The sequence below is a fragment of the Akanthomyces muscarius genome, chromosome 3 (assembly GCF_028009165.1).
Source record: "Akanthomyces muscarius strain Ve6 chromosome 3, whole genome shotgun sequence".
NCBI classification, from domain to species: Eukaryota; Fungi; Ascomycota; class Sordariomycetes; order Hypocreales; family Cordycipitaceae; genus Akanthomyces; species Akanthomyces muscarius.
In genome coordinates, this window is record NC_079243.1 from 1,336,255 (window position 1) to 1,350,908 (window position 14,654).

General features: G+C 46.6%; 4 protein-coding genes across 4 annotated transcripts; 2 read left to right on the forward strand and 2 right to left on the reverse strand.

Annotated features, from left to right (window-relative positions):
* Nucleotides 1-1,188: 1,188 nt before the first annotated feature.
* LMH87_001733 (uncharacterized protein) lies at nt 1,189-4,030 on the forward strand (the record flags this gene model as incomplete). The annotated part of the gene is made up of 3 exons (XM_056193058.1): nt 1,189-1,255; nt 1,306-1,314; nt 1,551-4,030. The coding sequence occupies 3 exons, from the start codon at nt 1,189-1,191 to the stop codon at nt 4,028-4,030; spliced, it is 2,556 nt and encodes an 851-aa protein (XP_056050134.1).
* A 670-nt stretch (nt 4,031-4,700) lies between these two features.
* LMH87_001734 (uncharacterized protein) lies at nt 4,701-5,063 on the reverse strand (the record flags this gene model as incomplete). The annotated part of the gene is made up of 3 exons (XM_056193059.1): nt 4,701-4,888; nt 4,965-4,978; nt 5,032-5,063. The coding sequence occupies 3 exons, from the start codon at nt 5,061-5,063 to the stop codon at nt 4,701-4,703; spliced, it is 234 nt and encodes a 77-aa protein (XP_056050135.1).
* Nucleotides 5,064-8,821: 3,758 nt separating this feature from the next.
* On the forward strand, nt 8,822-11,075 carry LMH87_001735 (uncharacterized protein; the record flags this gene model as incomplete). Its single annotated transcript, XM_056193060.1, has 6 exons — nt 8,822-8,992; nt 9,076-10,151; nt 10,211-10,329; nt 10,385-10,456; nt 10,517-10,619; nt 10,679-11,075. 6 exons carry the CDS (start codon nt 8,822-8,824, stop codon nt 11,073-11,075), a joined length of 1,938 nt encoding a protein of 645 aa, XP_056050136.1.
* A 921-nt stretch (nt 11,076-11,996) lies between these two features.
* Nucleotides 11,997-13,088, reverse strand: LMH87_001736 (uncharacterized protein; the record flags this gene model as incomplete). Its single annotated transcript, XM_056193061.1, has 1 exon — nt 11,997-13,088. The coding sequence occupies one exon, from the start codon at nt 13,086-13,088 to the stop codon at nt 11,997-11,999; it is 1,092 nt and encodes a 363-aa protein (XP_056050137.1).
* Nucleotides 13,089-14,654: the final 1,566 nt, after the last annotated feature.

Sequence of the window (14,654 nt, forward strand, 5' to 3'; positions counted from 1 at the left end):
ATGTAGGTTTGGATGGATCTACCCAGCTATCTCCGGATCGCAGTTTCAAGGGTCAGCCGTGGCCTAAGGCTGCAGGGGATCTTCCTGCAGCAGAAAGGGTGGGGTGGAGACTTCCGCCGCCCAAATGGGCAGTTAATCATGGCGACTTCGTGTTTGAAGCGCTCGTGGTAGTCGGCGAAGTGTCCATTTTGTGTTCTGGCGGCTAGGAGATATCCTAGCTGCCGTCGTTGAAGTGTCAGCTTAAGGAGCTTCTCAAACTCAGCCTTCAGTTTGAGTCTGTGATAGCTCTCCCAGTCTACTGTCTCCCACCACTGCTGGAAAGCAAGAGGGAGTACGCTCCGTGTGTGGCGCTAGCAGTAGGACACTGTTACCAGCATGGCAGATTCCCCCTTGCAAGTTCATTTTTTTAAACGCTAGGGTAGAGGCGAGTAACGCGACCGAGAAAGTGCATTTGATGCCGGCTAATTATACATTGTTTTGTGCGGCCATCTGCCTACCGTGCTGGGTTCTCATGTGCCTCGTCAGGCTACTCCGATACGCAGTACCTTTGATGGCCATATTTGTCTGGCACAATGGTACATTGCAGTACCACCGTTTTGCTCTGAGTTATCGACATGCCGCGCGTTAAAATGGCTGTTAAGTATTATGTATATTAAGCTACTTTTTAGGGTATTTAGCTAATTAAGTTATTAACTTAACTAAATATAAAATTAAAGTCTTTTATTAGGAGATAATATACTAACATTCATAAGACACGGACAATGGGTACATGTGTAACGCGTGTGACCAGATAACCCGAGAATGGTTAGCCCTAGCTAGCCCAACCTTGCCAAATTATAGATAGTCAGAGGATCGTCTAGTCATGGATTCTTGGCCACTGTGGAAACCAACAAATGAGGTTTATGCAATATTAGGTAGATAGCCAAGTATTTCTGCTAGCATGACTGTGTTGGCATCCTGCAGGACTCATTTCCAAGTACATATGACTCGTATTCACGCCTCGTGACCACCGCAATAAAGTCGGCCCACTTGCATTCTTCATGCAATTCCCTGCGGACTTTATTTTATAATTATTGAAAGCGTTTGGGTCCGTTATCAAGCAAAAGCATAATGAGGATGGGTAGCATAATGAAGATTTGTCTGGTCATACGAGTTCGTTAAGCCATCGAACGAGGTCGGGCCGAAGCAATGCCGTCTTCTACTCTATATCACGGTTCATTTGTTACCTCCGGTGGGATACCGAACAGGGCCGCTGGTACTGGGCTGTGTCACCTTGGTTAGCCTGTTCATTGTTAATTTTCTTAGGATGTGGCAGTGCGCATGAATGCGGCCTGAGTCAGGTAAATCATCGCGTGTGCTCTTTCTCAGGGATGCATGCTTTTTTACGGGAGAAAATAGTACTTATAGCAAACAGTCGCCTACAGTTGGACTAGGACGATTCTCAGGACACAAACCATTCGCTTATTGAACGTCCGCGTCTTCCCTTCCACTCATTTTTCACACTTGTCTTTGGCCTTATTTTGAGAAAATGCGTTTTGCCTTTCTTGTAGCCACTTTGCCCCTCACTGGCGCAGTTCCTCGAGGTCTGCCTGGTAAGCGAGCTGAGAATCCCGATCCTAACTGGGACGGGCCGCCTTACAACCCAAAAGACGATGGGCCCTCTTACAACCTAAATGATAATGGGCCGCCTTACAACTCAAAAGACGACGGGCTACCTTACAACCCAAAAGATGATGGACCGCCCTATAAGCCTGAGCATGATGGCCTACGCAGCGAGTCCTTGGTTACACCAAATCAGACGGCGGGTTCTGTCCCCCCAACCACCAACAGCTTCAAAGTAACCATTCTGGCGGATTCCAACCGTGATGGCAAGGTAGACATAGCGGGTTCCACCGACTTTGCGGGCAAAGAGACATGGACAGAAGAGTCTGGCGCGCTCTTTCTGTCCAACATTGTCGACACAGACCGTCGATGCTCGTCCCAGATTACTGGCTCTTGCGCAGACAATCTAGCCGATATTTTCTTCCTTGGGACTACGTTACCTGAAAAGCCAGAATTAGACCCGAAGATCGCTGAGAATATGCCATTGCTCGATTTCCAGTGGCAGGATTGGTTCGATGGTCTAAGTGAAAGTGAGAAGGCTACGTATAATGAGTGGAGGGGGAAGAGTGATGAGTATGCTGAGGCTTATCGGAAGGTGCGGAATGTGGATCAGCGGATATCTGCATGCCATGATTCTTCTGATGATATTCTTCGCAACTCCACTTATCTTGCTCCTCTTCGAACCACGCCGAATCCCGAGCTGAGCGACTCAGCGATAGGTTCCATTACCGTGGCCGACAAGACCGCCGCCTCCAACGTCCGTCTCTTCCAAAAGACGGCCGGTCAATGGAACTTCATCTCGTCAAACTATACCTTCAAGGCCGAGGATCTCAAGGCTGGCCTAGAACTTGGCATTGACGGCCGTGATGTTCGCCGTCCGGGGGGTTGGGATGGTAGAGTGAGAGTAGAGTTCAAGGTACAGGACGGGGAGAAGGTGGCCAAGGACTCGGTGGAGCTTCGCGTTGCGCCTGTCTTGACACAGCATCATGGCCAACCTCTCAAGCAACTACTGACAGCAACCGGTTATGGAGGCGATGACCAGCAGCGCTTTATCAAGGAGCTCGGAGATATTTCTGGCAAGGCGGGGTTACAGACTCCTGTTCGAGTGATCGAGACCTCGAATTGCAACAAGAATGATGAGATTTGGGCTCAAGACTTTTTCGAGCCCGGCTACATGAGCATACCTGGATCTAACGGGCCCGTTAGCATACATATCATGATACGATCTGCTCAAGACTACCGCAGCGCCGGACGCAAGGTCTTCCAAGACCTGAGGTCCAATACAGTAGGGGCTGTTCAACACCTAGCGGGCGGTGTTACCACCGACTCGACGGGCAACCTGGAGACTGTCCCTCCTTATAAAACCAACGGGAAGTCGTACCCTGCCGGACGAGCTGTGATGGGCTCAGCGGGAAAGAGACCCTTCATGATGGACTTCTTGGACGCTCAGGAAACGCAAGCCCCCATTGAGCTTGATACTTCGTGGCTTGCCGTCCAGCATACAGACGAATTCATGCAGTTTCTTCCTGTGGAAAGTGAGCGCGGCTGGGTCATGATGATGAATGATCCCCTTGCGGGCCTTGAGATACTCCAGAAAGCTCAGCAGGACGGTCATGGTAGTGAGCCGGCCGTTTCCCGTCCCAAGTCGCCGACTGACGGGGACAGGTGGCGCGTTACAAATACCATCGACGAACTGTTGAATGTCACCAACTTTGCGAGTTTCCAGAAATCCTGCGCGGATAAGATTGAGGAGAATGTCAACATCATCAAGCGAGAGACAGGCATTACCAATGCGGAAATCATTCGCATGCCGTCGCTCTTTCAGGTTTATCGGAACGAGGCTTGGCAGTATGCGGAGGATAAGCCTAAGCCTCTCACCGATGAGGAAAAGCCTAAGCCTTTCACCGATGAGGAACTTGAAAGCCTTTTCGGTGAAATTTGGCCTTCGACTAACGGCGACCAACGCCGCCAGATCCACGATACGGTCCATTCCCAGACTACCAAGAGGGCCGGAGAGCAACAGGAACAGCAGCCAGCTAAGGATTCTGAGAAGCAGGGTAGCGTCGGATGGCATGATATTCTTGAAGCCGGCACGCCGCCCCAAGAGTTGAAGAATTACCAGCCAGCAAATGAGACAGCGAGAAACTTGATGGGCCGTCAAGCACAGGGTAGTGGCTCTGCCATCTCCCTCTACCCTGCTACTATTAATAGCGTTGTTCTGGACAATAAGCAGATTCTCGCCCCGAACCCATGGGGCCCGGTGATCGAGGGCCAGGACGTGTTAGCCGCCGGAGTGGATGCGGCCTACAAAAAGGCCAACTATACGGTTCTCTACATGGATGACTGGTTCACGCATCATAAAAAGGTTGGCGACGTTCACTGCGGCTCGAATGCCATTCGTGAACTTACGGGTGTCAAGTGGTGGTAGACGGGGAGCGGGTGGAATGAATCGTCCATTTATGACGATGACGTGGAACTGCTGTTGGCGGCTTTCTGCTTGAGCTTTCTGATTGTCTTGACGAAACGTTTTCTTGTGAGAATAGCTCATGCTATACTAAGCGTGGGCGTCCTGATAAAAACTCGATCCAATATGCCACACAGAATGATTGTTTGTATGGTATAGCTTAGACAGAATGAACGACTCTTGATTTGCTACATAGAGAGTGGAATGATACGAACCTAAGTACCTGTTGTAATACTGCTGCCTGGCAGGGTTATGGCACAAAATGCTTCGTGGTGCTCTTGTATTGCCGCATGTCCCAAGTCTTCTCTCTACGCTGTTGTAAACCACAACCAGATCGTGGGACTGCTGTGACTTGAAAGCGAAAATGATGGCAGCCTGGGCCGTGGGCCATAGGGCCGCTTATAACCGCCGAACCTCTCCGTAAATACATGCTACCCGACAGGATGCCTCGCGGAGCAAGACGAGAAAAAAGACGATAGGTTGACGTCTACCCGACTAACCCGTCTCCAGTGCGGAAAAAGAAAAACAGGATCAATTCTTAATTAATATATGTTATATAATTTAGTTTTCTCCTTCTAAAGAGCCTTCGCAGCGAACGCTAGGCCGAGAGGCTCGCTCTTGCTAGTAACAGAATCTAGATGCAGCACGTCCAGCTGCCGTCACGGCAGCCATAGTCCCAGAAGACAGACTTCCTGTTGCTGGGGCACCTGGGCTTGTGGCACATGGCAGGTCGACTTGGAGTGCCCTGCTGCTTGCAGCCGACGCGAGCAATAGCGAGGGGCTCCTCAGACTCGTGGCTAGCCTCAGCGGGGGAGGCGTAAGCTGTGTGAATAGATTGGTACGTTAAGGCAAAATAGAGGGGAAAAGAGCGAGACGAAGAGGGTTCGTGGAATCTTACCAGTAGCGGCGAGCCTGTGGTGGGACTGTTAGCGAGGTATAAGTCACAGCGGAGCAAGTTTTCTTACGCGAAGGTAGCAAAAACCTTGAAAGCGTGCATCTTGGGAAGGTGTGGTGGTTCTGGTAAGTGTGTAGTAGACTAGACAGTTGATGATTTGGTTAAGCTGGAAGGTAAAGCAGGTGTAGGAGTGCAAGCGACCCTTTATATACTTGACTGTCCCGTTGAGCTGTATGCTCAAAAAAACAACAAGGTCATACTGTGATCTACAAAAGCTGAATAGCAAGAAATATTACGTAGAACGTGGCAGATGACACAAAAATGGAGCCTTTGAGAGAAGCCAAGCGAAGTTATCACCACATCAAGTCTAAAGAGGTTATATAACGGCATAGCTACGAAGTACTTTACTCCAACCAGGATCTCGCCGGTCAACAGTATGCCTCGGGCGGATGAAATATTATGCCGACATCTAGTAAAGAAAAGTTATCTTGCAGGCAAGCTAAGAGCTTTGACTGCATAGCGGTCAAGATAGACAGCCATTCTGACGGCGCAGGACACAAAAGGCCCTTTCGCAGGAACCCCGCTGGGGTCTGCTTTCCCAAGTCGTACTGGACCACTCCACCATGGGTTCCAGACGGAGTGCTCACGACAACGTCGCCGAGCCGGACATCAATCCCGTCTCTGGGCACGCCGCCGCCAATGCCAACAAGTACGCACAGCAATACAGACGGATATGTCCGTGCCATGTCGCGCGCGAGGGCTGCGGCTGAGAGCTTCCCTTGATATCCTGCTGAGAGGGACGCAATCGCAACATTGTGGCCGCAGAGCTCGCCCAGTATATACTGGTTTGTATCACCCGAGGATCGAGGAAGTCGCTCGTGCTCGTCATCTAGCATGTATCGTGCTGCACTCATTTCCACTTCCAAAGGACATATCAGATCCACAGTATACGCGTCAAGCGTCAGACGCTTCTTGGGGCCTACTGTAACAGTTTCCTGTCCCTCTCGGACGCATTGTCTTGGGTCGCTCTTCTCTCGTCCCCTTCCCTCACTGCTGAGATCTTTGGGGGTATTCTTGGGACTCGCTGCCCTTTGCAACGCCGCTTCTTTGTGCAGTTTAGCGGCGTCCCTATCCCTTCCCCCAAGAAAAAGAAGGCGAGCTGTTTTGGCCATTACTATCGAGATATCGGGGTGCTTAGGCCCAAGCGTATCCCTCATTTGCTCAGCATTTCTCTTGGCGAGCTCCAAGATCCCGCTGATGTTTTCTTTCCGTTCGTATTACTTAATAGACTACTATAAAGGTATAACTTAAAACTTAATAGGTATTATTGATAAAGGCTAATCTTAAAGAAAGGAAGAAGATTAAATTACTTTATACTTACTATATAAAATAGTAGAAGATATATAAGAGTATAAAGGAGTTAATAATTATTAAAGAGGATAATAATAGGGCTTTAATAGAGACTATTAAGAGTATTAAGATTAATTAGGGTAAAAGGTATCTATCTATAAGCTTTAAACTAATAGGTAAAAAGAGTATAAAAGATATCCTAATATCTTCTATTAAGGAAGAGGTAGATATTAATATAGAGAAGGCTATAAAAGATAAGTAGTCTTAATTAAGAGCTAAAGACTCTTTTATATTAGAATAAGTTATAAAGTTTTACTTATAACTAATTTATAATTATAAAACACACTTAGACTAGATTTTTCTTATATACCTACTTATTTCTTTCTATTATTAGATATAATATTAAATTTTAGATTATATTAAGAGGATTATAATACTAAATAATATACTTAATATATATATACTATAATACCCTTATATTATAACTATAAAAGCTTAATACCTTATAATAAATAATAAGAATTTAATCTTTTTTTCTTTAATATAATATATTTTTAAAATACTATAATTAATTAATTATAAAGCCTTATTTTTATAAATAAGAATTACCCTTTTAGGTATCCTCTTTTAACCTATAATAATAACTTAATATTAAGGCCTCTATTATAACCTATAAGACCTAAAATTAACCTATATAAAGTAACTTAACTTAAATTAACTTAATTCTTAAAGATTATAATTAATTACTTAAAGGCGCACTCTATTATACTAATACTTAATACCCTACCTTTATAAGAGTAATACCTTAATATTAGAGTATGTAGAGTATTTTATAAGTAGGTATATAGCTTTTCTTTAGTATTTATATTCCTAGAATTATAATAGCTAAATATTTTTTAAGGTATCCTAAAGGCTTAAAGATAATAGTAGTAATAAGGCTTAAAAGGCTTAATAATTTTTTTAGAAGGGTATAATAAGTCTTTTTAATAATACTAATTTTTCTTTTTAGTAGTTAAGAAATAGTTAGGGAAAATGTTTTTATATAGTAGGTATTATTACTTTTTCTTTTTACTTAACCTTACTTTATTTTTTACTTATCTTTAGAGTAAGATATAGGTATATTTAGATTTTTAAAATAAAAATCACTTAATTTTACTCTTTTACCTACTTAGTTTTAATAAAAGATTTAAAGGTTTAATCTATATCCTTTTTTCCTATTATAGTAGGATTTTTTAAGTACCTCTTAATACTAAGTTTAGTACTATTAGAGCTTTACAAATTTTAGCTTTTAATTTTATTTAGGATTTCTTTTAGGTAATAGTAATAGTAAAAGAAGGGTCTTAGAGTATTCCTATACTTAGGGTTACTATCCTATAGGAAAGCTATTATAGGTTATTAAGGGTATTATTAAGGGTAGAGTAGCCCCTCTACTATCTTACTAGACTAGTATATAGGGGCTACTTAAATATCTACTAGTAGTTTATATCTAGATATCCCCTTTTAAGCTTTATTAGTAGCTTATAAATTTATAGCTAATTTTATTATAAATAGTTTTAAGGTTATATTAGATAGAGTGGTAGGGAGATAATTATAATAGCCTAGTATTATAGACCGCAGCCTAATAGTTCTCTTTCCTTAATAACACACTATAGTGTGTCTCTCTCTTCCCTAACTATAGTTAAGGTTTTTCTTTTTAATTTTAATTTATTAAGTCATAGGGGCGTCCTATAGTCCTACCCTAAGGTATAATTTAAAATACACGACTATAGCCGGCGAGGTAACATCTTAATAGTTCTAATCTATACTAAAGGGGTGGTGGAGTTATAAGGTTGATTGTAATATTGTGCGGGGTGCCTTAGAATTAAAATCTAATACTATCCTAGTCTTGTCACTATTAAAAGAAGGCGCGCAGGGAGAGAGTTTAATGAGGATCAATTAGTTAATTGGTGATAATAATGAGGCTAAGTTCTGTGTGGGTGGAGAAGCCACCTCTTCTGACTAATAATTCCTCTGCCAAACTGCCTGCCTACACACCCTATGACCAATAGACGCCTTTTAGAGATGTGGCGCTTTTGGAGCGGAGCGCCACCAAGACGAGTTATGTGCTTCTTTGAAGCAGTCGCGCCACCGTGTTAGGGGTGGGGCGTTGCACGAGTAGCGAGGACGAGGTGGCTGACTAATTTGGACTGGTGGACTGGGAAGACGACGCCGCGCGCTCCATGTCAGACGTTCCTGAGGAGTACCAATGTTACACCAGCCAACATATCACAGGCCTATCTGCAGCAAAGCAACCACCGGCCCTATAATCACAAGTCTCCCACGGCTACGGTGTATTTCAAAGCGCAACACTTCAACGTCGCTACGACGGCGGTTTTAGGCGCTTACTCTTTCCGTTCGGTGCAATGGCCAGCCCTGTCCCAGAGCTATCTGGTGCACCGCCACAGCTCAGCACAGCTGCATCAAGCTCTGAGAGGCTTAAGTCGAGTACCTCTGCCACACCAGCCAATATCATGAGCAGCTTGCCGTCGCAGAGCAGTGAAACCACCCCCGAGCTCCGCTCTCCATCGCACAGCAACAAGCCATTGGAAGAGGCCAGCGGCGCTCGTCGTCCGAGGCGATCACGTCGTTGGGTGGACATGACCAAAGTTGCCTGCAAAGAGTGCCGAGAGAGACGAAGCAAGGTGCAAACTCACAGCGGGGGGAAATCCCCTTGTCCTTTCACCGAAGGCTCCCACACACTGATGACTTTTCTTTTCCTGACTAGTGCGATGGCCGATTGCCATGCGACCGTTGTCAATCAAAAGACATACCATGTCAGTATCCGACCACCAAGAGCAAATCTAAGGGCGAACTACGGCAGGAACTAGGGGTGATGCGCGAGGACCTTTTTTCTGCCAAACAAGTCATCAAGGCGCTGCTCAACCATGTTGGAGGATCACAAGCTCTAGCACAATTGGCCGAGGGGCAAGCTGCTGAGGCCATCGTTGCCTCGCTGCTTGGCCGGCATGTACCTGCCACTGCTGCAAAACTGACACCAATCATGCAGCAGCATCCTTCACTGGTCGCGCTGCCGAAAGACAGGTCTTCAGAGTTGGACCCCAAGGACCCCGAGGCCACCAAGCAAACTATGTTATCGCCATCTCTCATAGATCAGCCTATAGTGCCAGACGTGCCTACGAGCTGGGACTGGTTTGAGAGCAACTACCAGCTGGCGAGTACACATCAGGCTACCGACGGTCCTACAGTCCCAGGAGTTACTTGTCAGCCATTAGTGACCCGACAAGACGGGCCAATCAAGTTTCTATCCGCCCAGCAATCAGCGCAGGGGACGATCACCGCCCCGGGCAGCTGGACGACTGTCACAAATGACATTGAGCTCGTTCACCATCTCCTTGCTTTGTTCTTCTGTTGGGAATATCCAACTTTTGTCACACTGAGCAGAGAGCACTTTATTGAAGATTTTCGAAGTGGATCTCACAGATACTGCTCCCCAATTTTAGTAAATGCTATCCTTGCTACAGGCTGCCGCTTTTCGAACCAACTTGTGGGAAGAAGGATTTCGGATGATCCGTTTTCTGCTGGCGATCTCTTTTTCCAAGAATCTGAGCGGCTCCTCGAATGCGAAATTAATCCGCATTCGCTGCCCGTGATTCAAGCACTTAGCATTATGTCTCTGAGGGAGATCAGTTGCGGCCGGCAGCCGTCAGCAAAATACCTAGCGGGCCAAGCTATGCGACTCGCCTTTGAAATGGGTTTGCACGCTCCCAAGGAAGCAGAGCACACTTCAGATGACCTTCTTGTTTTGTCAGCGACGTTCTGGGGAGTCTATACTCTGGATAAGTAGGCATCCGACTTTATGCACGTTCCGACATGTCGACAGACGCTAACGCACAATCAAGTATGTGGTCTCTGATTATCCCAGCCGAGCCCCACGCCACTAAGCATCTGCGACTGCCTCTTAAGCGCTCTCTTCTCACAGCGGTCGACAGATTGATATGGATACCTTATGTTGACGAAGGTCCGCGCCTGCATATTAGCATCCAGCATGTCAAACGTCGCTAACTTTGTCACAGGTGCCTTGTCTACGCATTTATGCATCCAGCCAGCTCGAATACCAACAGTGTTTAGTTGCTACTGTCAGCTCAGTGAGTTAATACATCAAGCGTCCTGTCGACAAACTCTGCCTATAAACGAGTCTCGAACAGCATACATTATCCAAACATATGCATTCTACTTAGCATGGTATGATAGCGCGCCGGAGCTAAGACAAGTCGGCAAACATTCGACCCCAAGCGTTCTATTCCTACAGTATGTATTCACCCTTGCCATATAACGATTCATCAATGTTAAACAAGGCCGTGGAATAGTATATATTATCACTACGCCATATTGACGTTGTTTTGGCCAGTGATTGGCACTAAGCACATGGGGTCTGGACTATCTCCACCTTCTCTCTGCGTAGAAGCGGCCAAGACAATTCAGGAACTCGTTCAAGCATTTTCTCGCCTATACACCCTGCGTAGAGCACCAGCTCTTCTATCTCATATCCTTACGACTACCTGTATAGCTCTCCTCACTATTTCGAGAGACAAGGAAGTTCCGACTACAGCGTTTACAAGCTCGCAGGTAGGTTTACTACCTGAGGATTTCTCTGCGTCTATTAGCTATGCCATCGGGAGCCTTGCGGAAATGGCCGTCTTTCACAAAGGTGCTCAGCAAGAACTGCTAACGGTCCAGCAACTTGTCTGTGACATATCTATTTAGCACTAGCTTTAGTAAGCTAAGCACTCCCTGGCGATCTGTAATCTAGCGTGCTAATCAAACCAGGGATACTGACTGCATCCGCCCTTTGCCTTGATGGGTGGGCTGTAGACCGCATCTTTGAATGATTTCGAGCTGTCAACGCGTCTTGCCCTTGATACCAATCATCTTTTCCATTTGAATCAGACACACACACATTGAAAAAATGGGTACATACACTCTTGACTTTTTCCATCAGGTGGTTTACTTTTCTTCTGCAGGATATGCATAGATTGGATCGGGTCACATTACGATGCCCCGTTACGGCGCTTTTATAGATGTGTTTTTTTAATCAACAGGTGTTAATAATAACAATGTTAGCATTAACGATTTGCATCAACGAACCCGCGCTAATCCCTTCTTCTCCGACTTCGTAATCTGTCTTCTATTCGTTGTTATCTTTTCTTTCGCTACCAATTCTCCATTTCGCTCATCCCATCATCGCCATTCACGTCTGTCCAGTCCAGATCCAGCTTCTTCAGCTCCCGGGCGGGAAAATCTTGCTGAATCATTTTCCCATTGTACTGCTGCTGCTGGTTCTGTCTCTGCTGATTCTCTTTATACTCGGCCGCCGTCCTTGGACACTATTACAAATATACTATATTTAACTCAATCCTTCCTTATAATTCTAGTAAGTTTAGGAGCCACTTATAATTTACTTAGAAATTACTTAGAAATTACTTAGGACTTATATAGCAGCTACTTAGGCGAAAGGGTAAGGTAGCTTAATTAAGGCTTAGAGAACTTTAGCACCCCTAGTAAGCGCAGACTGTATAGCGCCCGAGGAAATATAGTAAAGACAGCAACCAAGAATTAGCAGCTTTAACGTGCGAGAACAGACAAAATCGGCCAGCTATCTACACTATCGAGCAACCCGCGGCACGCCTAACCTCGTACCAAATCAACTGTGGCGCAGTGAAATGACCCGCCAATGCTGTTGACGTGCTGGAAGGGCAGCATAATCGGCTCAATACCAAATTTCTCCTTAATCCACCTTCCAAAAGTTTCCGCCTTGGCCTCTATAAAGATGTGCTTGTCATCTAGGCTTAGACCGTTAAGCACCAGCCACCGTGATGCCATGTACTGCTCCGGGCCGTTAGGCGAGTCAGGACGCCGTGGCAGGTGGTATGGGTGTAGTTCCCAGCCCTCGAGTGCCTTGAGACCATGTAGCTGGTCCTCACCAATATACTGCGGATTGTATACAAGTAAACCCTTGCGTAGTGGTAGGATAGTTGTGTCAATATGCATGATCATTGAGTAGTTAGGCTCGATGAGCTCCAACGTGTGCCCCTCTGGCAGTAGAGCGCGTAGATAGTCGACGCCCTTTTGGTTTGTAACGTGGCTAAGCTGCCCAATAATGTGTTTACCGAGGCGCATAAAGTCAGCCGCGTCAAAGGCCGGGCGGCTGTTGTTGATAGCCCAGTCGGTCAAAGGATCAAAGCTGTCCTCCGTTTTGCCGTCATAAATGGTATCACGCCCATGTAACTTCGGCTGCCGGAATACGCGCCATCCCGCCTCCTCTGGATGTGAAAGCTTGCTGAGTATAGTGCTGTAGGCCAGCTCAACTTCGCGCTGTCGGCAACCCCACGCAGGAATCGACTCGATAAGCGTGTTGCCGACCGTGAGCAGCCGGTCTCGCGGCATCGCTCCCGTGTACCCGCCGTGCTTAAGCCAGTCCACCTCATCTGGCCGGTAGACGGTTACACCATACCGTCGCAGCACGTTGGCGAAGTTATCAAGTTCCTCCTGGGCCTTCTCGACAATTTCAGGTAGAAATGGGTTATGAGGCCGGAAGTTGCCCAGGAAGCGCCGAGGCACAAACGCCTGCATCAAGTGACGCGGCTCACTAGGGAAGCAAGAGTGCTCGGCACGACCGACGATGACGGTCTTGAGCGGCGACCACTCATCTTCGGCATTGACGAGCGTCTTAGTCACGACTTCAGAGACAGTGCTGGCGGGACTGAAGGAAGTTCTCATTGTGGCTCGGTAGATGAGGAAATAATTGCGTTGAAGACTCTCGGATGCTAACAGAGAATTGATCTGGCAGGAGGATACACATGGGAATTAAAACCCGCGACGGCGGCCATTTTCCGGTGATCTGCATGAGCTCATCTAGTATTATTCCTGCCGCAGGAGGTTTTTTTTTTTCGAGTGTCTCGGAAGAAGGAGCTGAACTAAGAGGTACAAGTGGGGGTTATGCACGATGATACGGCTGAAAAGTGATTCTGTCACTTATAGTGTGAGTCTCAATTTTCTCAGACCTGCATGAGGCCAATCCGGAAACGAGGTCATGTGTATCCTGACGTAGCAAAGTGTAATGTCGTAGTGAATACATGTACAGCCAGCCACAACCATGGCAAGAATTACTACAATCTTTGTGCCATTTCCCCACAGTAAGAGGGGTCGTCACCTTTACTCGATGTGCAAACTTATAGTCTTGAGACATCATTTCTGCAGCAGATTTTGCGGTCGTGGCAGCTCATCTTGCATGTTTTCATACCGCCATTTCAACGTGTCCTCAAGGCGACATGGGAGACGGCGTCTTATATCTTGGAAGAAGAAACTTCCGAGACAGACGTTATTCCTTTTTGCAGTTGATTTTCCGACCTCCGAGCCGCTTTGGCCGCCAGTGCAGCCACCGGAGCTCTTCCGCCATGATCTCAGCCTTAAGTCCTGATCGTGACTTGGTAGAATGCGGGTCCGTAGCTACGGAAGAACGGCAAAGGGGGACGGGCAGCTAGCGCCGCTGCCCAGTGAGGCCGTGCAACATTGACCAAAGGCTCTGGAACCCATGACGACAAAGTTTGGTCTTTCCAGCAGCGTCATCGTGATTCATCGCCGACACTCACCATGCACGCCGGAAATCGCCCACTGCGCATTTGCGTCCCACCTGAGGCGGGGACGAAGTGGCTGTGTTACGGTGCATGATGGAAGCCACATGGTTGATTCAGCAGTCTTGAGAACTCTACTCCTAGGCGGCAGACACCAAGTGCGTCGTGTCGCGAGGTAAATGCCCATGGTCTAGGATAAATTGGCGGTTGGACGAATTTATAAAAAAAAGGGTGTTCCGTGACGGGAGTATAAAGTTTGTGAAAGACTGGATTAAAATGGTGTAACCCCTCGGCCTTTTCGATAGTGTAGACTAATTAGGACGTTGACCATATATATTTAAAATGACACTACTAACGAGATGAAATAGCTAAATAGCGCAAAAATTGACGTGCAAGTAAAAAGGTCCGTACCATTAAATATACTTACTCAATATAACTATAGCAGTATAGTTCGGCGTTCGTAGAGGTACTGTCACGTTTCTTCCCACCTGCCCAGTAGACAAAGTCTTGAGCGAGATCTTCCAGCTGCTTCTCAATCTCGGACTCCCGTTTCGCTTTGTGAGATTCGTACTCAAGAAAGGCGTTGGTCATTGTGTCACTTGGGAGCGGTCGTGTCCGCCCAGGGTCGGTCCTCAAATTTCCTGATACATGGGTAAGAGAGAGGCGAGCAAGCCTTGGCCTTTTTCAGAAGCGAACAGTTCTACCTCTTGAT